This window comes from Aulonocara stuartgranti, assembly GCF_965226115.1.
Source record: "Aulonocara stuartgranti genome assembly, chromosome: 1".
NCBI classification, from domain to species: domain Eukaryota; kingdom Metazoa; phylum Chordata; class Actinopteri; order Cichliformes; family Cichlidae; genus Aulonocara; species Aulonocara stuartgranti.
In genome coordinates this window covers 42,453,146-42,476,255 of record NC_138939.1, presented here as the reverse complement: position 1 = coordinate 42,476,255, position 23,110 = coordinate 42,453,146, and the positions used below count along the sequence as shown (strand labels likewise).

The 23,110-nt window shown below is 39.6% G+C and overlaps 1 protein-coding gene across 9 annotated transcripts in view; it reads right to left on the bottom strand.

Annotated features, from left to right (window-relative positions):
• celf1 (cugbp, Elav-like family member 1) overlaps window positions 1–20,376 on the bottom strand; it is a 55,255-nt gene extending 34,879 nt beyond the window's left edge. For 2 of the 9 annotated variants that reach the window (XM_082532714.1, XM_082532717.1), the window contains exons 1-3: window positions 19,935–20,337; window positions 14,820–14,939; window positions 8,834–9,021 (exon numbers count right to left, since the gene is read on the bottom strand). In XM_082532714.1, the coding sequence (XP_082388840.1) occupies window positions 8,834–9,021; window positions 14,820–14,923 (292 nt within the window). In that variant the 5' untranslated portion in view covers window positions 14,924–14,939; window positions 19,935–20,337. Of the gene's footprint in view, window positions 1–8,833; window positions 9,022–14,819; window positions 14,958–19,934 lie in introns of those variants that run through there. The other 7 variants (XM_082532715.1, XM_082532716.1, XM_082532719.1 and 4 more) reach the window with 7 other exon arrangements.
• Between the last annotated feature and the right edge of the window lie 2,734 nt (window positions 20,377–23,110).

Genomic DNA, 23,110 nt, shown 5'->3' with positions numbered 1-23,110 from the left:
TTGATGGGCCAGATGGATGGGCCCGTGGCTGGATTGGTAAAGGGCAGAGAGCTCCAGTCCCACTCAGACGCCAGCAAGGTGGAGGTGGAGTACTGGTTTGGGCTGGTATCATCAAAGATGAGCTTGTGGGGCTTTTTCAGGTTGAGGATGGAGTCAAGCTCAACTCCCAGTCCTACTGCCAGTTTCTGGAAGACACCTTCTTCAAGCAGTGGTACAGGAAGAAGTCTGCATCCTTCAAGAAAAACATGATTTTCATGCAGGACAATGCTCCATCACACGCGTCCAAGTACTCCACAGCGTGGCTGCAAGAAAGGGTATAAAAGAAGAAAAACTAATGACATGGCCTCCTTGTTCACCTGATCTGAACCCCATTGAGAACCTGTGGTCCATCATCAAATGTGAGATTTACAAGGAGGGAAAACAGTACACCTCTCTGAACAGTGTCTGGGAGGCTGTGGTTGCTGCTGCACGCAATGTTGATGGTGAACAGATCAAAACACTGACAGAATCCATGGATGGCAGGCTTTTGAGTGTCCTTGCAAAGAAAGGTGGCTATATTGGTCGCTGATTTGTTTTTTTTTTGTTTTTGAATGTCAGAAATGTATATTTGTGAATGTGGAGATGTTATATTGGTTTCACTGGTAAAATAAATAATTGAAATGGGTATATATTTGTTTTTTGTTAAGTTGCCTAATAATTATGCACAGTAATAGTCACCTGCACACACAGATATCCCCCTAAAATAGCTCAAACTAAAAACAAACTAAAAACTACTTCCAAAAACATTCAGCTTTGATATTAATGAGTTTTTTGGGTTCATTGAGAACATGGTTGTTGTTCAATAATAACATTATTCCTCAAAGATACAACTTGCCTAATAATTCTGCACTCCCTGTATGCACACTGATATTCGCCTGTGGAAAACTGGTGATTTTTATTTCCTATAGCAATGCGAAATTTGCAGTATTGGGCTGCATTTGTGACACAGTCAAGTTAGCTATCATTTGTGAGCCGCAGTGAGGCCAGCCGCCTCCTGTCCACCATATAAATTTTCTTGCACTTTTACAACTGCACCGATTCTCCTTCATTGCTGATCGCAAATGTAAGCTTGCGCAGACATAAAAACAAACATTGCACTGAAAGAGCCTGATTGCATCATATTCAAAAATTCATTAAAAGTCACCCTTAACAGTTGATGTGAAACTTTCAGATTTTTTCTCTCCTCTGGGCCAAGTTTCATCTCAAACTGCTTTCAGGTTTCACGTGTGCTCAAATTTAAAAACTTCAAAGGAATGTGATAACGTCCTGTTAGAAATGTTAGAAAATTATAACATCACATACAAATTTTATTAAAATTCATCTGTGACTGTAAACTAGGGATGGACTGATCCGATATTACGTATCGGTCCACTACTGACCTAAATTACTGGATCGGATATCGGAGAGAAATTCAAAATTTAATCCGATCCATTAAATATCACAAAAGCACCTCACAAAACTTGTCACAACATGACTTAACTTCGTTCATACCCTTACCACGTCGGAGCAGTGTGCGTCACGTGATAAAGCGGCTGCGCGAGACCTCTCAGCGGTCTGGTTGAAGCCTCACTACCAACCCGGCATTTCATCTCCGAGAAAGTGATCCCACAGAGAAGTAAAGCAAGTGTGTAAGTTCATCCCTGAGTGTTTGTAAAGCATTCCTGCATTAAGCTTAACAACCGATATCTCTCTCTCCTGCTGCTACTTCAATCATGAAACTGATCAATGATCAGCTGATCGTCTCTCTCCTTTGTTTTTGGCCCACTTTGCACCAGAAAGAGGAAACCAGCAGCTGAACAACAGCAGCACGTTTAAGCTTGATCAGCTGTTGTTAGAATGTATTTAATATTACTTTCTACTCGAGGATCTTTTTCTACGTAGCTGACGCTGGTAACTGTGCAGGGGCGGATCTAGCAAAGTTTAGCCAGGGGGGCCGATAGGGCATTAACAGGGAAAAGGGGGCACAAAGACATACTTTTCTTTCTTATTCTCATTTAAAATGTCGAGCTTTTAATAAATAATTATCTGAATCTTACACCCAAAGTTTTAATTTGATGTAAAATGTATAGAAGTCCATTACTGTATATAGTAACTGTTAAGTCTAATATACCCTAGTAAGCTGTAGTACTTTTTCCTTTGGGAAGGTACCATCTGTGCAGTCTGCAGTTCTGTTGAAGAAAGATGTTGAATCTATTTAATTATTGTAGAAAAATTATTGATTTCTGTGCATTTTTAAAAAAAAATTATTTAATTTATTTATTTTTTTACACACGTACATTAAATTAAAGTTGATTACGTCATCACGAGGCGGAGGGTGGTTCCCTTTTTTTTTTTTTGCTGGGAGTTGGCAGCCCTATTAGTTAGGTTGTTTGATATTTCTGCTAAGTACTCTTTAAAATACCAGAATAGGAATGATGGTGCAGGTTTAAGTTTATTAGATCAGTGTTGCTGAACTATGAAATATTTTGGGTGCAGTGTATTTTTTGCATACAGGTATAACAGAATAGCTCTAGTGTTGTTGTTTATTTAAACTTGAGTGTAAACTTATACAAAATGCAGCAACATATTAAAAACAGTTTTATTGATTAAAAATACACTATATCGGATTCATATCGGTATCGGCAGATATCCAAATTTATGATATTGTAACGTGCCATCTCTACTGTAAACATGAAATTGTCAGTGGACTACTCCTCTGGGTTACCTTCTCTACACGTGTGCCAGCTTTCATCACAAAATGCTGCAAGATTCCAGAGAAATTAAATTCAACAAGGTTATTTTAATAAACAAAACTTTACAAAAACAAAAATTCTATCTTGGATAGCTGACATGAAATTCTCCATAAATTCCACTCCTCCACAACTCACACTACATGTCTACAACGTTTCAGCTCCAACCATTGCAAATATTTCTCTTTTTCACCTTTATTGGAAAGTGTAGTCAAGACAGACAGCCTTGGAAAACAGCTCACGTGTCCATTAGTTTTAAAGGGCTGGATTAACCTAATCGATTTCTTAGTTAGAGTGGGTGCAACTGCCATTGCCCCAGCAGAAACAGTATTGAAGTCTATCCCAGTTTCCTATCACCCGGCCGTGGATCTCTAGGAACTTGAAGAAACTGGTCAGCTTGACTCCATGGCAGTTACATTGGGTCCAGAGTCTAAAAGAGCAGCTGCCGAGGAAAATAAATAAATAAATGAATAAATAATCCAGCTAGCCTCCATCTTCAACAGGTACAACATCCTGGACAAGCAAGAATTCCCTCCACTTGCAACGGACCTCCTCCTATGCTCTCACTCGTAACCATCACCCAGTTGTGAAATAGTGCACTCAGGATTGTTCTGCCTGGTCTGCAGATCATCTAAAGGTGAGTAGAGCAGCCCCATCTCATTAATCTCCGGCCACAGGTTCTCCCTCAGATAGGTCTACACACATCATCTAGCATCTCCGAAAAGTCTCTCTAAACCCTATCTATCCAAGGCGCCATAGTCTTGGACATTTTAGAGAATTTTCTTGGCAGACACAGGCACAAATGATATTCCAAAACAGCAGTCCACGATACTGAAATGCACGCTTCTGCATCTTTTTGACACAGTAAAAAAACCTCTGCAATAGCGTTTTTATCTCTGACCCTACTCACACCTGTGGCCGTGGAATGGGGCAATAAAGCAAGGTGCTCAACCTCCACACCTGGTTTTCCTCCATCTCTATTGGCTTGATTTTGTTCTTAACAGAAATGTGGATGAAATCTGGAGAGTACGGTCTATTTGGTGAATTATGCCCTCCCACTTATGATTGTTTAATTCCTTCCAGAGAAAGTGGGCAGGGTGGAGGTTTGCCTGTAATGTTTAACAGTTTAAATGCTCACCTATTAAGGTTGATAAAGTCTGTAGCTTTCAGGTGCTGCTTTTTAAAGCATAAAACACCTCCAAAATTTTGTTTTCTAAATCGTCAATAGTATTTTTATGTAATCATATTATTTTTGCTGGGGATTTTATCATTTATGTTAATGATCTTACTTGTTTCCCTTATCTTAATCCATTATCCCCAGAATAATGAAGTCTTTTGGTTTTAAACAGCATGTTGTTGGACCTACACATAACCATGGACATACTTTAGATGTTTGGGGAGGGTTTTGTTGTTGTTGTTGTTGTTTTAAAAACACCTGACTTCAGTATTAACTCTATATTTTGAAACTGATTTGTTTATTTCTGGCCATTTATGTATTTAATTAGATCATGTTTCTTCTTTCTGTTTTCCAGGTGAACAGACAAATGAGGCCATGGTAGTACACTAACAGCATTTTAGTGAAGAGAAAAAAACCCAATGAAATGTCTGTGAAGGTTCTCAGTCATCCAGGTCACGGTAGTCTAAGGAGCTTGGAAAGAAAAGCATCTGGACTTCTTTAAGTTTCTTGAAGACATTTCACCTCTCATCTGAGAAAGAAGCCATCTATGTCCACTATGAACGACCATTTTAGAACAGAGGGGGTGGCTTACGACACCAACTGTCTGGTATCTATAATCCAAGGTTGAGATCCTTCCCAAACGCTGTTGCTCTGGGATGAGAAGTGAAAATGTCTTCAACAAACTCCAGAAAAGTCCAGACACTTTTGTTTCTAAGTCCCTTAAAATCTATGGTGAAGAGAAACCCCTTCACAACACGAACCAAATGAACAACACTCTCCAGGAGGAAGGTGTATCGCTATCCAAATCTACCATAAAGAGACTGCATGAAAGTAAATACAGAGGGTTCACTGCAAGGTGCAAGCCACTCATAAGCTTCAAAAATTGAAAGGCTAGATTGGACTGCTAAAAAACAACTAAAAAGCCAGCACATCTCTGAAAAACATTCCTTGGACAGATGAGACCAAGATCAACTTCTATGAGAATGATGACAAGAAAAAAAGTATGAAGAAGATGCAGTTCATGATCCAAAGTATACCACATCATCTGTAAAACACGGCAGAGACAGTGTGATGGCTTGGGCGTGCATGGCTGCAGTGGCACTTGGACACTAGTTTTTAATGATGATGTGACTATGGCAGAAGCAGCTGAATTAATTCGGAGGTGTTCAGAGACAGACCGTCTGTTCGAATCCAGCTAAATGCAAACTAAAGTTTGCTGAAGTCAAACTGATTGGCCAGAAGTTTATTAAGGTAAAGAAGTGAAATAGTCCAAGTCAGTCACCTGATCTTAACCCAAATAATTATGCATTTCACTAGTTAAACACTAAACTTCAGACAAAGAGTCTCACAAACAAACAGCAAATGAAAGCTGCTGCAATAAAGGCCTGGTAGAGCATTAAAGAGGAAGAAACCCAGCATCTGGTGATGTCCATGAGTTCAAAACTTCAGGCTGTCATTCCCAGCAAAGGGCTTTCAACCAAGTATTAGAAATTAACATTTTATTTTCAGTTATTTAATTCATTCAATTAGTTTTAAGCCCGTGAAATGAAAAGATTGTGTTAAAATGTGTTTTATTTTCTCACATTTTTATACAATCTTTTTGTTCAACTCACTAAATTCAGGCTGAAATTTGAACTTCAACTGCATCTGAGCAGAACAACAGTTTAAAAAAAAAAGTTGCCTCTGTCCAAATATTTATGGACCAACTATTTCTCAACATTAATTACTGCTAATAAGCACAGCCAGAGAGTTCTTTAACACAGCGGACCGTCTCTTAAATAACACAAATTTTAATCAGATTCAAAGTGGGAAGTTAACTTTAACTTTATGAATTTTAAACCTATTTTAAGGATAAAATTAAACCCATAAAATACAAAACATTAGCCCCTGATGCTTTTATCAGTGTCACCTACCCTACCCCTACAGTAACATTTTATCTTCATTTATACCAACCTCTTTAGATGGGCTTTTAAATACTGTGACTGACATTGACACAACAATCAACCATCACATTTTGATAGAGAGGCATGGGTTAGTATATCTGGGACAGCTCTGTAATGGTTAAGATAATTTCAGAAAAATTGCAAATTTTCTGTTTCCACTAGTGACCAAGGGTCACTGAATTGGAGTCCCCCATAATTCCAACTAGAGATGGACCGATCCGATATTACGTATCGGTATCGGTCCGATACCGATCCGATATTACGTATCGGTATCGGTCCGATACTGACCTAAATTACTGGATCGGATATCGGAGAAAAATAAAAAATGTAATCCGATCCATTAAATATCACGAAAGCACCTCACAAAACTTGCAACACGCCGTAACTCACCTCAGAACGTTAGCACGTCGGAGCAGTATGCATCATGTGATAGAGCGGCTGTGGCATGCGGGACCTGTCGGTGGTCTGGATAGCATTTGGAGCTTCGCTAGCAACCCGGCATTTCATCTCCGACAAAGTTATCCCGAGAGAAGTAAAGCAAGTGTGTAAGTCCATCTCTGAATGTAAAGCATTCCTCCATTAAGCTTAACAAGCGACTGCCTCTTCTGGCTGCTACTTCAATCATGAAACTGCTTAACGATCAGCTGATCGGCTTTTCTGTCGCGAGTCCGTGTCTCTAGTTTGCTTTTGGCCCACTTTGCACCAGAAAGAGGAAACCAGCGGCTGAACAACAGCAGCACGTTTAAGCTTGATCAGCTGTTGTTAGAATGTATTTAATATTACTTTCTACTCGAGGATCTTTTTCTACAGCTGACGCTGGTAACTGTGCAGGGGCGGAGCTAGCAAAGTTTAGCCAGGGGGGCCGATAGGGCATTAACAGGGAAAAGGGGGCACAAAGACATACTTTTCTTTCTTATTCTCATTTAAAATGTCGAGCTTTTAATAAATAATTATCTGACACCCAAAGTTTTAATTTGATGTAAAATGAATAGAAGTCAATTACTGTATATAGTAACTGTTAAGTCTAATATATATACCCTAGTAAGCTATAGTACTTTTTCCTTTGGGAAGGTACCATCTGTGCAGTCTGCAATTTTGTTGAAGAAAGATGTTGAATCTATTTAATATTTCTTGAAAAATAATTGATTTCTGTGCATTTTTTTTCACACTGCATCAAATTAAGGTTGATTACGTCGATTAAGCATCATGAGGTGGAGTGTGAGGGGTGGTTCCCTATTTTTTATTTATTTATTTTTGTTGTTGCTGGGAGTTGGAACCCTATTAGTTAGGTTGCTTAATATTTATGCTAAGTACTCTTTAAAATACCAGAATAGGGAGGATGGTGTAGGTTTAAGTTTATTACATTGATCAGTATTGCTGAACTATGAAATATTTTTTTTTGCATACAGGTATAACAGAATAGCTTTAGTGTAGTTGTTGTTTTAAACTTGAGTATGAACTTATACAAAATGCAGCAAGATATTTAAAAAACAGTTTTGTTGATTAAAAAACACTATATCGGATTCATATCGGTATCGGCAGATATCCAAATTTATGATATCGGTATCGGACATAAAATTCATATCGCGATCTAATTTGAAGCATGTGCGGTAACAATATATATCGCGATATATTCTTTTCTTCTGTATAACGTATTTTCCACACTATAAGGACTTAAAATCCTTTAATATTCTCAAAAATCGAGAGTGTGTCTTATGTATGAATTCTGGTTGTGCTTACTGACCTCGAACAGATTTTGGCTGCAGAAATCTGTTAAAAATGTTTTAGTACAACTTTGGTAAGCGGCACTGCTTGATGGATCGTCAGAGCATTACGGCTGCCGTAGGGAGGAGCTTCGCGGAGTAATCTGGGTCCAAAACTCCGTCCACTTCCCAAAGTCAAACCAACACTAAGAGTTAAAAACGGTCTAAATTCTTTCATCTTTAATTAAATCATCAGCGTTGCTGCTTTACCAGGTGTAACAATTAAGTTTAACATCCAGGCATCCATGAAAACAGAATTTATTAAATTTAACGGAGTTAGAAGTTAGCAGGAAGTTAGCTCGCTAGTTTCCACCTAAACATTTCATAGCATGTTCTGACTGAGAGATTTTTGAAACTAATTCAAACGTACAGCTCTGCTATCACTTCCAACATAAATGAAGACAGAAAACTAAACAGCAGTGGCGTTTGCAGGGTTACTGAAGTTGGACTAGCTGGTATATAATGTTGTGCTCCGTGATTGCTAGCGACACAGCTATGTTAGCATAACATTAGCACAGTGAAGCTGGAGGATGAACGCCAACTTTTTTTCCACTCATTAAAAGTTAACGTGAGGGATTCTGGTGGTCAGGGACAAATGCAATCGCATAGCAGGATGCTGTACACGGGCCAAACTTCAGTCAGGAGAACAACTGAGATTATTCATCCACAATACGAGGTTAGTCATTAATATACTGCAACAACATGGGAATAGAGCAGCTGTGAGAGAATTCAACATTAATGAATCAATGTTACGGAAGTGGAGGAAGCGCAGTTTTTGGCTTTCCCCATATTTCAACAGTGCTTCATCTCTTTGCTGTGACTGTCGCCATAATTTGCAGATGATAATGGTTGTAGCCGCTGCGATGCTTTCGACCAAAACAGGCGCAGCTTGATGACATCATCAACATACGTTATCGCGATAGAGCGATATAGTCAAAATCTCTATCGTTGGCCAAATTTATATCGTTTATATCGTATATCGTTTATATTGCCCACCCCTACTGCAGCCCATTTAGTTTGAACAAATTGTGTTTGTAATTGTGACAAAGAAGTTACATTTAAGGGTGACATATTAGACTACTACAGGTTCAGAATGAATACAGCTGTTGCATTATGCCTCTCTCATCTGGATATTTGCTGTTTCTTAATGACCTTATGTGAGTATAACTACATGCCGCCGACCTTTGCTCTGCGGTGGATTCTGGCTGCGGTCTCGGAGAACATTAATCTCGTAGACTGCTCCATAAGGTTCAAACAGTTCACGAAGCTGCTCTTCCGACCAAGACCGGGGAATCTGTCCAACAAACATTTTAATGGCATCAATATCTGGTTGGTCAGGGTGGTCCAGGGACCCATTCATCTTCTTCCCACTAGAAAGACAGACAACCGTCCATTAAATTGGAGCTAGAAACAAACTTAAAAGTATGCATTAAACAATAGTGTACATGTACAACATTTATCGATTAGGGTCTGACAGAAAGTGGCTATGGTCACATTTTCACACATTTCTCTAAAATCACCTCTGATTAGGAGCATAAATGACTGATTGTGGTTTTTACTGATTAATTCTATGAATACTCACGAAAGGGACACAAAATATGTTAATTGAATTAATTTCACTTTAATTTTACTCATCTAGCACCAAATCACAACAGCAGTCATCTCAAGGCGCTTAGGGCATTCGCCTCTTTGTTAGATACACTTGATCAACGACACATTAATGCAAATAACTAGTGAGCCAATCACATGGTAGCAACTCAATGCATTCCAGCATGTAGACAGAGTCGAGATGATGCACTGAAGTTCAAACCAGGCAACAGAATGGTGAGGAAAAGTTATTTAAGTGACTTAATGTGGACGGTTTTTGATGCTGCTGTTCTAAGTATTTCAGATACTGCTAATTTGCTCAATCAGCTCTCTAAGTTATAGAGAATGGTCTAAAAATTTTAAATATCCAGTGAGCGGCAGTTTTGTGGGTGAAAATTTCTTGTTTATGCCTGAGATCGGAGCAGAATAGTCAGGCTGCTTCAATCTGATACGAAGCCAACATTAATTCAATAACAAGCCCACTAAGGTAAACAACCGTGATATTAAGAAGTCCATCTGTGAACACATAACACGCCTAATCTTGGAAGAAATGGGTTACAGCAGCGGAAAACCATGCCAGGTGCCACTCCTATCAGATAAGAACAAAACAAGAACAAGGAAACTGAAGCAATTCTAATGGTCTGTTGAGTCAATGTCTGCTGTGAACGGTAGGGTCAGAATTTGGTGTAAACAACATGAAAACATTAATCAGCCCTGCTTTGTATCATCCACTCAGGCTGGTGGCAGGGCAGCGGTGTGGAGGATATATTCCTCGTCTCAACCGAGTATTGTTTGAAAGAAAGTGCTTTTTTCAGTCTGAAGACCAGAAGCTGCTGCTGGCCTTCTACCACTCCTCAGTGGAGGGCATGCTCTCTTACTGCCTGGGAGTTTGGTACACAGGGGCCAATACTGAGAGCAGGAAGGCTGCACAGAGGGTTATTAACAATGCCCCAAAAGGCAGCCCTCTGCCAGCCCTGGAGGCCATTGCCAGATCCTCCTGTCTCAGGAAAAACAGGGTCATCACAGGGGACCTTGCACGCTGCCCACCCATTTTACACGCTGCCCTGTGGGGCTTTTTCCTATCCTGAATATTTATTATTACTTATTAATTAATGCATAAGTACTTCTTATGTGATTTCAAATGGAATAAGCGATAGAACACTCAATTACTAAAATAATCAAAGCACTACAGATTATTACCTGTACTAGCCTTACAATGCACTAAGGAATTTTTAATGTCTAATTAAGCTGCGCTGGCTTTTGCGATCTCACACCATCTTTATCAGGTTATGTACAGAAAAGTTCAGGCTGCACTATGCCAGTAACATACACATAGTGGACTCCTGCTTAAATACAAATTCCATTATTGACAATAATCTGGACTTTTTTTCCAGGGAAGACTTTTTGCTGAAATTTTAAGGAACCCATGTAGTGAAAGACCTACAAGCTCGTTTTTTTTGTTAAACAGAATGCATATTTGATGGAGCGCATAATTAGTTTTTTTTAAGTATTTATTTTTTAACTCTTTCACTATAAAAGGAAATACAGCTTTAAATAAAAGCATATACATAGACTGCCGACACAAACACTGAATGTCTTGTATATATATAACAAAAAAAAAAAAAGATGTTGAAATCGGGACTTCTGAGGAATTTCACTATCTTGTAGTACACATATTTATTGCTAAATGTACACTCCACTACAATTCTTTCCAGCTGACTTCAAGAGGCACCTGGAATAATGAACCTGGCTAGGAAGGGTTACTTACACAGGACTAGCATTTAAAGAGCAATGGTCCACCATCATCTCTGGGAGAAAATCCAGCTTAAAAGAAGCCATGCTGATAAAACCTGTATCTTTCTTCTTCTTCAGCACAATGGAAGTAAACTCACAAGGCGATCAGAAGGTAGAGGCAAACTCCAGATTGCACACTTGCTGTTAAGTCCCCGAGGACTGGTGTCATAGGGCAGCAGTGTGCAAAAAACCAGAGGGAAAAAAATAAACCAATCCACATGAAAACCCGTGTGTTTGAACACAAAAACAAACCAAAAAAAAAAAAAATCAAGTAAAGGGACACTTATGTTTGAGATGAAAGAAGAACAAAAACGTCAGAGACAAACTGGCAGGCCTTCAGGTTAGCTTACCAGGCTCTGGGACAGAGACTAAAAACTGCATGTAGTTCATGGAAACAGAGGGATGCTGGGATAACTGGGACTAGAGTGCGTAATAGCCATATGAATGACCACAATCAAAGTGCTGATGATCCAGGGCCTTTGTGAACATTTCTCCTAGGCCAGCAAATCTGGCTGCAGCGTCAGATAAACAAGGTGTCAGATTGATGGTGATAAGGCCCAGTGGTCAGAGGGAATGAAAAGGGGAGTGAATAGTACTCCCCAGCCAGCAGCTAATCCCTGGACTAGCTACACCAAGAGTAACAATTAGGTTCCGGCCTGAGGGGCCCGTGTTTTCGCTGTTGTCTTACATGCTGCACAGGTCTGTGTGTGATTTTTGTGTGTAAAGATATACATGAACCAATATCAAATAACGCCTTTGTGTGTGCAGCCTAAACTCACAGCTACACACAAACAATTAAGTTCACCAAGGGTTACACTGGAAAATAATTATATCAAGGGACATACAGTTTACTGACATGTTATAATTTAATATAAAAACATGCTTTGACCCACGTAAGTCCTCAACAAAGAAACAAAAAAAAGACACTGTTAGTTGAGCACAACTATATTAATACAGTGACAAACAAACCAGGCAATAATTTACTACAAATTTAAAAAAAATAAACAGACCGAATCTGCAAAAGGCAGCATTTGACCTCTGTGCCTTCATTTCGACACAATGTAAGACAGTACACATTTTCCTCCACTGTCTAAAAGACAAATTGGATCAGATTAAAACACACCCGTCTGTTATTCCTTACATATGCTGCACTCTGCATGGGCGTCTTCACTTTTCCCCTCCAGCAAGGCACGGTGCCTTTGTTTACATACGCACACGGCGTTGACGCAGAACGAGAAGAGCAAAAGTGGATCGTTGAATGAAATGGATGAACCAGAACTGGTTTGTAAAAATGCTGCAACTTCAGTGGTGTGGAACTGGTTTAGCTTTCGTCCGTCAGATACACAACAAAGCACTATTTTTGGTAGAGCATGCTACCGGGCCATCGTTATTACCGTGTTGTTTTGGAAAATACGGTGCACTTAAAATCATCCTTTGATTTTTCTGAAAGTCGACAGAGCCCCTTATAATCCCGTGTGCCTTATGTATGAACTCTGGTTGTGTTTACTGACCTCGAAACGATTTTATGTAAAGTATTTTGTCTTGTGTCAATTATATCGTCAGTTATATCGTTACCGCAAATTTTCAAATGTATATCGTGATAAATATTTTTGGTCATATCGCCCTGCTCTACTGGAGAGAAGATAAGATAACCTTTATTAGTCCCACATGTGGGAAATTTGTTTTGTCACAGCAGGAAGTGGACAGTGCAAAAGAACCCACGAAAACACAGGAGAACATGCAAAGTCCACACAGAAAGATGATGGTGGAATTAGGACTGGGCGATATATCGAGTTTTTAAATATATCGATATATTTTTATACGAGACATGAGATGTGACAATATCGTTTATATCGATATAGTCTATGTTACATAATAATTATACTTGTGGAACCGCAAGTTTGCCTCTCTTTCGTCCACTTTTGTCTCTACGCTGCGTTACTCTGCCTCGCCTCTCTCCTTCACTGGACACAACTCCACCTCCCCCATCGCTTCACCCGCAGGCAACGACAAGATGGAGACGGCAGCTATCAAAGAGGAGCTGGTCGATAAAAAAGAAAACGTTTGGAGATTACTATTTTTGTGCTGCACCGTTACTCTCGTTAAAATGATACCATAACACCATAACCGTATTAACGCGGCAAATCTCCGTTAACGAGTTACCGCGGAATGCCCCATGCGTGGAGCGTCAACACGTTAGCGTCGCGGTTAGCGTCAGCGGTTACCTCGTTAATGTGTTGACGCCGTGCAGCTAGCACTACTAGTATTTTCACCTCTCCAAAAGTTGATTCTGTTCATCTGGACGTAGCGTTTTGTGGGAGAAAGGTTTCGTCACTCATCCAAGTGACTTTAAATTTGCATAATGACTGAAACCAGCCCACTGAAGGAACAATGGGCTGGGAGGTCAGTTCCTTAATCATAATTATGCAAATTCTCATGACCATTGATCAACAACCACTGACCAAAACCCACTGATCAATGGCCATGAGTCCCATTCACAGAGAGCTGGGGAATGGCTGCAATCACAGCATTGTAAGATGGTGACAGATGTACCCTTAGGCCCCCTCCTCCATTCAGAGATGGTCTTTCCCTTTTCACGTAAATGGCCTCCTTGACTCCGCCCTCAAACCAGCGTTAAAGGTGTGAGCATCACAGCAGATTCCTTTGTGTCAAAATAACTGAGGGTAAAATACAGAAAAATATGAAGGCGGTTTTCTTGGTCAGCTTTGATGTGCATAATTAATATGAGATAATAAATGTGTGATTTCAACAAACTGTGAGTATATCTGAAGTGCTTGTATTAATGGGTGTGAATCAGTGAATGAGGCATAATAAAGCACTTTGAGCGAAAATATGACAATATATAATGATGCCCTTTCTTTTTTACTTTATCTGTGACTTAAATGCTGTGATATTTACATTAGTTATTACGACAGGCTAGCTGAACATAAGGATTCCTATCAGGCCATGATGATTTGATCTTATTTGCAGCAAATATTGGTTTGCTGCTTTATAGATTATTTGTGCAGTTCTGATGTGGACCAGATCTTTAAAGCATTTAATTTGACAAAAAGTGGATTTGATGGTTCTATGCAAAAATAATAAATACACCAATACACCTTAATAATTTAACGCTGGTATCAGATTTTATATTATTCAGATTAGATTAGATGAAACTTTATTAATTCCTTGGGTGGGTTCCTCCGGGAAATTTTATTTGCGTTATATTCATGCAGTTGTGCATATTCACGCAACTTACTTAATTACAGCTTAGATTAAGAGTCTTTACCGCACTTTGTTGTCATTTACATTAGTGCTGCTTTATCGCTTTTCTGTGTTCTTAGTTTACTTTGTGTGTGTACACACATACATGCATGCAAACACACAAGAGAAGAAGAAAAGACAGAGATGAGTTGAAGGTGACACTATCAAGACGGTAGACAGTAACTTGTTATCTTAAGTGCAAAAAATGCAAAGTTAATGTAATGACAGACATTGAGAGAGAGAGAGAGAGGTGAAAGAAAGGTGAGAAAAAGTTGAAAAGAACGGTGCTTCTGATGAAACTTTTCCAAACAGTGGTTTGGACATCGACCACAAACTATTGCAAACAAGGAAACGGCAACAGCAACTGTGAAATGTGTCCAACTGGTGCATCTTTTGCTCTTAGCTTCCTCTAACTATGTTAGCTAGTCTTCATTAGCAACCAGTGCATTTTTGCTAATGTGGACTTTTGGATGCAGAGTAGTTATGGTGCTCCATATCCACACACACACACACACACACTTACCCCCTCAGTTCCAGGTTGGGGCCTTCCACGGTAGCAAGGACATGTGAGGGCAGACCAGTGTGTTCTTGAGACACATACAGTGTTTCAGGGTCAAGGCTATCCATCCAAGGCCTAGTAGTACTAGTAAAACACAAACCCACACATACACACAAGAGACACATCAGGACAAGACACAAAAGAAACCAATTACAAACACAAGGCTCTAGGAGTTCGGCCAATTTGGTCGCGTTTAGAGGGCCGCTTAGAGCTGCTTAGAGGGCTGCTGAAGCACCGCCACACCAACTCCGTGCTGCTGCTCCATATCGTGGTCTAAACCAATGAGAGATAGTCAATAGCGGAACCTCTCAGATGTTGATGCCCAAGGTAAGATGTTCAGATACTGAGATCTTCAGTTCGAAGTCTTTGAGGCACTTTTAATTTGGACTTCATTTTATATATCTTGAGACATTTTAAGTTTAAATTTCAGCTCAGTGAAGCACTTTAAGCACAGGAACTTTTTCATTACCGTATTCTTCGGACTATAAGGCGCACTTAATATCCTTTCGTTTGTTTTTTTTTTTATGTGCATTAAAGCTATATAAACATTTTACAGTGCAAATGCAAATTCCTTGCTGACAGTTTAACCAAAAGGCATTTCCAGTGGAAACTGGCCGACACATCCTCAGCATAACCACGTATAATATCCACAAAACTTAAAAAGAGGTTATACACACACACACACAATGCACAAGGCTCCCGACTACGGCAGCCGTAATGCTACGACAATCCATCAAGCGGTGCGGCTTCGTAGCTTAGCAAAGTTGTACTAAAACATTTTTGACAGATTTTTCAGCGCCGTGTTCATAAAATCAGTTCGGTAATAACGACGGCCCGCTTGCATGCTCTACCAAAAAATGTGCTTTGTTGTGTATCTGACGGACGAAAGCCAAACCAGTTCCGCACCACTGAAGCTGCAGCATTTTTACAAACCAATTCTGGTTCACCTGTTTCATTCAACGATCCACTTTCGCCCCTTCTCATTCACTGTCGCCGCCATGTGCGTATGAAAACAAAGGCACTGCGCATGCGCGTTTTACCCATATTCTATCGCGATATTTCATTGTATTATCATTGCCTCACATTATACCGGTATTACTGTTGAACAATATGATATGGCCCAGCCCTACTGGAGCCTCACAGATTAATATGCGCTTCAACATAATATTACCATATTGTGTGTGTATAGGGACCTCAAAATGGCACCTGTTAAGAGACATGCTGCTGTGACAGAATTTAACATTAATGAATCAATGGTACAGAAGTGGAGGAATGAGTTGAGTAAAGTTTGACTTATCTGACTGTTTGGTTTCATGCGCCTTATTATCTGGTGCACTTTAGGGTCCAAAAAATATGGTAACTTATCTTTCTTGTAGAAATGTGCTCCAAATAAAGAACAAGATTGTTAGTTAATCCTTTACAAATCAATGTTGCCAGTATGGACTAGAGATGGCACGATACCACTTTTTTATGTCCGATACCGATATCATAAATTTGGATATCTGTCGATACCGATATGAATCCGATATAGTGTTTTTTAATCAACAAAACTGTTTTTAAATATCTTGCTGCATTTTGTATAAGTTCATACTCAAGTTTAAAACAACAACTACACTAAAGCTATTCTGTTATACCTGTATGCAAAAAAAATGTTTCATAGTTCAGCAATACTGATCAATCTAATAAACTTAAACCTACACCATCCTCCCTATTCTGGTATTTTAAAGAGTACTTAGCGTAAATATTAAGCAACCTAACTAATAGGGTTCCAACTCCCAGCAACAACAAAAATAAATAAATAAAAGAAGAAAGTGTACTTTATTGGTCCCCGTGGGGAAAATCCCTCTCTGCATTTAACCCATTCACTCAGTGAAGCAGTGGGCAGCCATTGGGCGCCCGGGGAGCAGTGTGTAGGGACGGTACCTTGCTCAGGGGTACCTCAGGGTAGCTGTTCAGGGGAATCGAACCCCCGACCTTCCGATCATGGGGCCACCACTCTACCTACTGAGCTATCCCTGCCCCAAAATAGGGAACCACCCCTCACGCTCCACCTCATGATGCTTAATCGACGTAATCAACCTTAATTTGATGCAGTGTGAAAAAAAATGCACAGAAATCAATTATTTTTCAATATATTAAAATATTAAATAGATTCAACATCTTTCTTCAACAAAATTGCACACTGCACAGATGGTACCTTCCCAAAGGAAAAAGTACTATAGCTTACATATTAGTACTATAGCTTATATATTAGTTAGGTATATATATATTAGACTTAATAGTTACTATATACAGTAATGGACTTCTATTCATTTTACATCAAATTAAAACTTTGGGTGTCAGATAATTATTTATTAAAAGCTCGACATTTTAAATGAGAATAAGAAAGAAAAGTATGTCTTTGTGCCCCCTTTTCCCTGTTAATGCCCTATCGGCCCCCCTGGCTAAACTTTGCTAGCTCCGCCCCTGCACAGTTACCAGCCGTCAGCTGTAGAAAAAGATCCTCGAGTAGAAAGTAATATTAAATACATTCTAACAACAGCTGATCAAGCTTAAACGTGCTGCTGTTGTTTATCCACTGGTTTCCTCTTTCTGGTGCAAAGTGGGCCAAAAGCAAACAACAGACACGGACTCGCAACAGAAAAGCCGATCAGCTGGTCATTAAGCAGTTTCATGATTGAAGTAGCAGCAGGAGAGGCAGTCGCTCCATATATCGTTTGTTAAGCTTAACGCAGGAATGCTTTACATTCAGAGATGGACTTACACACTTGCTTTACTTCTCGGCGTGTTGCAAGTTTTGTGAGGTGCTTTCGTGATATTTAATGGATCGGATTACATTTTTTATTTTTCTCCTATATCCGATCCAGTAATTTAGGTCAGTATCGGACCGATACTGATACGTAATATCGGATCGGTCCATCTCTAGTATGGACAGCAATTTTTTTTAAAAAGTGAACATGTAAAGCTGCGGTGTTAAGCGATGTGGTTAAAACATTTGGGTGCACCTAAGAAAAAAAGAAGTTAGGTGCTCCAGTGCAACCATGGCAAAAGGTTAGTCTAGAGCCCTGAAACAAATATGTTTAAAAAAAAGAAAAAAATTTTTTACAAAGACATCCAACACATAAATCAATATGCTAGAGCCACTAGACACTCAAGCTAAGTTGACTTCAGTGATTAGGAATCTAATCACTTTATCTAACGATGGCAACCCACAGGAAGCAAGCTAACTTGGCAAACAACTGAACATTAACAAATTATTCATAACCCAGCAATTCACAAAAACATTAAAATGACTGTGGTCTAAAAGAAATAATGATTACAATACCACATTAATGATCTTAATTACTGTGTCAAGTCTTTACCAGTTTGCACACTAGTCAGTCTACCACCACCATCAGTGGTGGGTGTAACATATCCAGAAGCTGTTTGCTTGCCACAACTGAAATGCAGCAAAGAGAGCATGCTACTGACTTCCAGACAATTAAATGTTACTGTAGAAACAGGAAAACCTATAAAGTTAAAGGCAACAGCAAAATAAATGATAGTGTGTCAATAATCTGCCACAATAGTCAAGAATTTCCCAAATAGTCTAGTAGTTCCCAGGGAAATGTTCTTGTTTAAAAATGCCTAGGCCATTGAGTTACAACTAAATATCAGCTGCAAATGCTGCTGACACGCTTGCATTGTCAGGCCCTGAATCACTACTAGTGCTCCACATCTGTCTTGTCATTATTTCTATTGTCCCTTATCACTGTTTTCACTTGCTGAACCTGTAAAGCACTTTGGTCAACAATAGTTGTTTTAAATGTACCATACAAATGAAGTTGAAGTTGGTTAGGCCACCGACAACCACATCTTTGCCTTTTTTTCTTAGCACCTTCATAATGTTCCTTAGGAAGGTGAAACATTTGAATAATTTGAGATACAAAGTCAAGACGATGACAGCAAGGGGTCCTGGACTGGGCGACCCAGGACCCCTGGGCAGTCATGGACCTGTTATATTATTATGTATTTTTGGTGTTGCTTCCCCTTCTCTATGCTTGTACATATGTGTGTGGGTGGCTGTGTGTCTGAGCACTTGTGGGGGGGTGGCCCTGCTAGGGGACTGGCCACACCCGAAGCCACACACCTGCTGCTGATCAGGCCTCGTCGGTATCAACTTTTTGTGATTTCCTTACTTGGATGATTGATTATCAAGATAGTAAACAGTTATTTTGGTTATATTAAGAGTACATTCACCACTTTACTTGCTGTCACACAGCATTTTTTTATTTTACTGGAGATGTTAATTCCAGACTTCTCTGACAAAAACAAACAACTTTACCTCAGCAACAATCAGTTACCTCAGGTTGCTGTGTGAATGCTTCATGCATTAGTATAATTCAGAATTATACAGTTTTCTCTCTTTTACTACATTAACTTTAATCCAATGAGCTGACCAGCAGAAGACTGAACCCTGAAAAACAGCCTGAAGATAAACTGCTGACTTTAGCTGTCCAAAATATGTTTTGGTGCTGGCTGTTTACTGCAGTACAAGTAGCATCCATGCAGCATGCTATGATTCTCTGCTTTACACTAATACAGGAAGTGATACACTCCAGAGGATCAAAGGTTTAGCTCAGACCTCTTGGCTATATATCTTCTAAACTCGAGCTTGCTATTAAAGCTGGGAGGCGGTCTTGTTGCCTGGTGCAGAGAAGCTTAACAGTTTAACAGATCAGACTTAAATAAAAAAAAAGTCCACTATTACTGCGAGAGAGGTGGCAGGGGTGACTTCCGCTTTCGGTGACGTCACATGTATGTGTATTTTGTACAATACATACATTTATATTGGACATATTTATGTGCACATATTCACAAACCTTTCAAGTGAGTTAATGATTCGTATCGCTACTACCAAATGATACTGTAAGCACAGCTCCCTTACGCGAACCAACCCAAACTCGTCATGACGTGACTTAAACAATATTTTTGCCGGGCCATCAAACTATGCTCCAAGCCCAGCAGCTGCCTCTTCGTGAGTTGTCTGTGTCATTAACGCTAGCGACAACAGTTAACTTAAAATGCTCAACTACTTACCCGGGTTCTTTACTTCACTGTTAGTTGGATTTGTGCTTAACAGGCGAAATCGTGTTTTGGATATTTGCTTATTATGTAACAGTGTGACGTTTAAAAATATTGCACCGCTCGGAAAACAAACTGACCACAACACGTGTGGATAACTTGTGGTCTGTCACTTCATAGATTTAACTAGAAGTCACTGTGTAAAATGGCAGTCTCCTTATGCTGAACCATTTCCATTCGACAGCTGTAAAGGGGGTGGAGAGGTTTAAAGGAACCGGTCAGAACCAACATCAGCATGATATTTGCTTCCTTTTAAATTTGAATGGCTTAATGTAGAATCGTTCCTTGAAACGAAAAGAAGCGATCTTACTTCTTCCTTTCTGTCCGTAACGATGGTGAAAGTGCACGTGACAATTCCCTTGTTCAAAGTGTAACGTGGTACGGTCCGTAGAAAGGGACTATCGTTTCCTACTTTCCAGCAATGTGGTTCAGTTTTGTTTGTTGTTGTTGTTTTCCCCATTGAAAATAGAAAAATAATAAAGTTAACAGATATTCATGTTTAACTTTTTAAAAAGGTGTGAAATCTAAAGATATTAAAATCAAAAAGCTTTATATAAGTTATCCTTAAAAAATTAATTGTTCGTTGTTAGTGGCTATATTTCTAATTAGAAACACCTGTTAACTGTAGTTGTGGAAAAACATCATAAAGATGTGAAGAAGATGACAATAACAAATACTTTATTCATCCCATATATGGCAAATTATTTAGTTACAGCAATTATAATAATAATATTACTAGATAAATTCTTTTTACTTTTGAGTGTGCCATACCCAGTGTTGGGACTAACGTGTTATTAAGTAACGCGTTACAGTAACTACATTATTATTGTGGTAACGAGCACGGTAACTAGTTATTATGCCAAAATCAGGAACGCGTTAGTCATTACTGGGATTTAGATAGGCTCGTTACTCGTTACTTCGTGTGGTGGCTATCGCGGAGCTTCCACAGATTCAGTAACATTAGCAAGTGTTGGAGGCCAGCAGGTGGATGAAGGAAGTCTGTGTTTCTCCTACAGCTCCGGACCGCAAAAAATGCGCGTGCTCTTTGTGAGCTCGTTCCCGGCTCGTAACCAGCGCGTTCTGCCGTCGAGGGCGATCATTGGTTAAATGTGATCATGTGACTGATGCAAGCCAGATCCTTTTATTTAGCAAAACTATGATTAATAGTTAGACTACAGCTTTCTTGGCTGCTGCCTCAAAGCACATTGTGCGCTGTCTATCTTGCGTGCTGCACAATATCGTTTATTATTTAGTATCTACTGATATCTACTGCTAGCTAGTTTATTGTGATGGTGCCGTTTTTTTTATTATGTTGCTCTTTGTTGTTTGCTTTCTCTTCTGTTTTTTTTCTCCATACAGGTGACCCAGGTGTTTTGTTTTTTTTGTTTGCTTTTTTTTTCTTTCTTTTTTTTCTTTCTTCCCCCCCTTCTCACCGTCTCTTCTCCCCTTTGGTTTTCTTTCTCTCCCTCTCTTCATTCTTTCTCCCTGTCCTATCCCCCAGTCATGTCTGTCCCGTTTGTAGCAACTGAAAATAAAATAAATTCATAATTATAATAAAGGTCAATCAAATGGACCAATATGGCAAGGCCATGATGATCCACTTGGTAAAATAAATCCGCTTGGCATCTTTCTTGGCCTCAAGACAACAATTCTGATGCTAAAGATCCAAACGGGACACAAAAAAAAAAAAAAAAGATAATAAAATTTTTTTTAAAAAAATGCCTGGGCCAATTTTCTGTCCCAGTCCAGCCTGTATGCAGCTCATCTGCAGTCTGATGTTACCTACATCTTCCTATTCAGAAGGCAGAATTTCCGAATTCTGAGTACAATCGAAAGCACCACGACTGCAGTTTTTGTGTTGGATGTAAAAGGCGCACATAACGCTGTGACGTAGGCTAGAATCATGGCAGCAGTCAATGACGGTCCAGGCGTGGGATTTCTCTCGTGGAAATATGCACATTATCTTTTCCTTTCTATTGGTAGGTGGCACAGTGCACTTGTGGCAAGTAAGCAAGCTAGAAGACTGGCAAAGTTATGGAAGCAACACATTAACAAGAGAATTCTGAGTAAAACCAAAGTTACTTTCTCTAGTAACTAGTTACTTTGAAAGTAACGAGTAACTTGAAGTAACTGAGTTACTTTTGAGAGAAGTAACTAGTAATGTAACTAAGTTACTATTTTAAAGTAACTTACCCAACACTGGCCATACCTGTCGCCATTTGAGCTGTCAACAGCCACAGTGTTTAACATCTTATGTGAAGGGATGCCAGAAGCTAAAAATAACATCATGAAAGTTGCAAAAAAATAGTCAAGTTCAAAATGTAGGTAGCTCACAAAAAAGCTAGTCAGAGACGTGTGTTTATGGTATTTTTTAATCAAAGGATTTTCATTTAGAAAGGCCAAGCATCCTGTTTAGCCAGTGAGGCAGCACCGAGATACTGAATTATCTCTGTGGTGCTTTTTCAAATTTTCTTCATTTGTCAAGGATAGTGAAGCTGGTGGACGCAAACACAGGATTCTCAGAATAAACGTTTATTTACAAAGAATAATAATGCAACAATATCTTGAGCTGAAAATCTTTCCTCTGCATTTAACCCATTCACCCAGTGAAGCAGTGGGCAGCCACCAATGCAGCGCCCGGGGAGCAGTGTGTAGGGACGGTACCTTGCTCAGGGGTACCTCAAGGTAGCCATTCAGTGGAGTTGAACCCCCGACCTTCCGATCATGGGGCCACCACTCTACCTACTGAGCTATCCCTGCCCTCTGGTGATAAGCATGATCATTGTACTGTCAAGAGATTTGTGGCTGAGTCACGGCACACACAGGTTCATGCTCACAAGCAGAAACGGCTGCAGTGGGCCTTGAACTACATGAAGACTAATTTTCATCAGTCTTGTTCACTGATGAGTGCCGTGCAACCCTATATTGTCCATGTGGATGGAGTGGTGGATGGCCACCATGTGCCAACAAGGATGTGAGGTCAGCAAAGAGGTAGTGGAGTCATGTTTTGGGTGGGAATTACATGGAGAGAGCTGGTCGGCCCCTTCAGGGTCCCTGAAGGTGTGAAAGTGACCTCTGCAAAGTAGAGCTGGGCGATATAAGATTTTTTCATATCACAATATGTTTTTTTC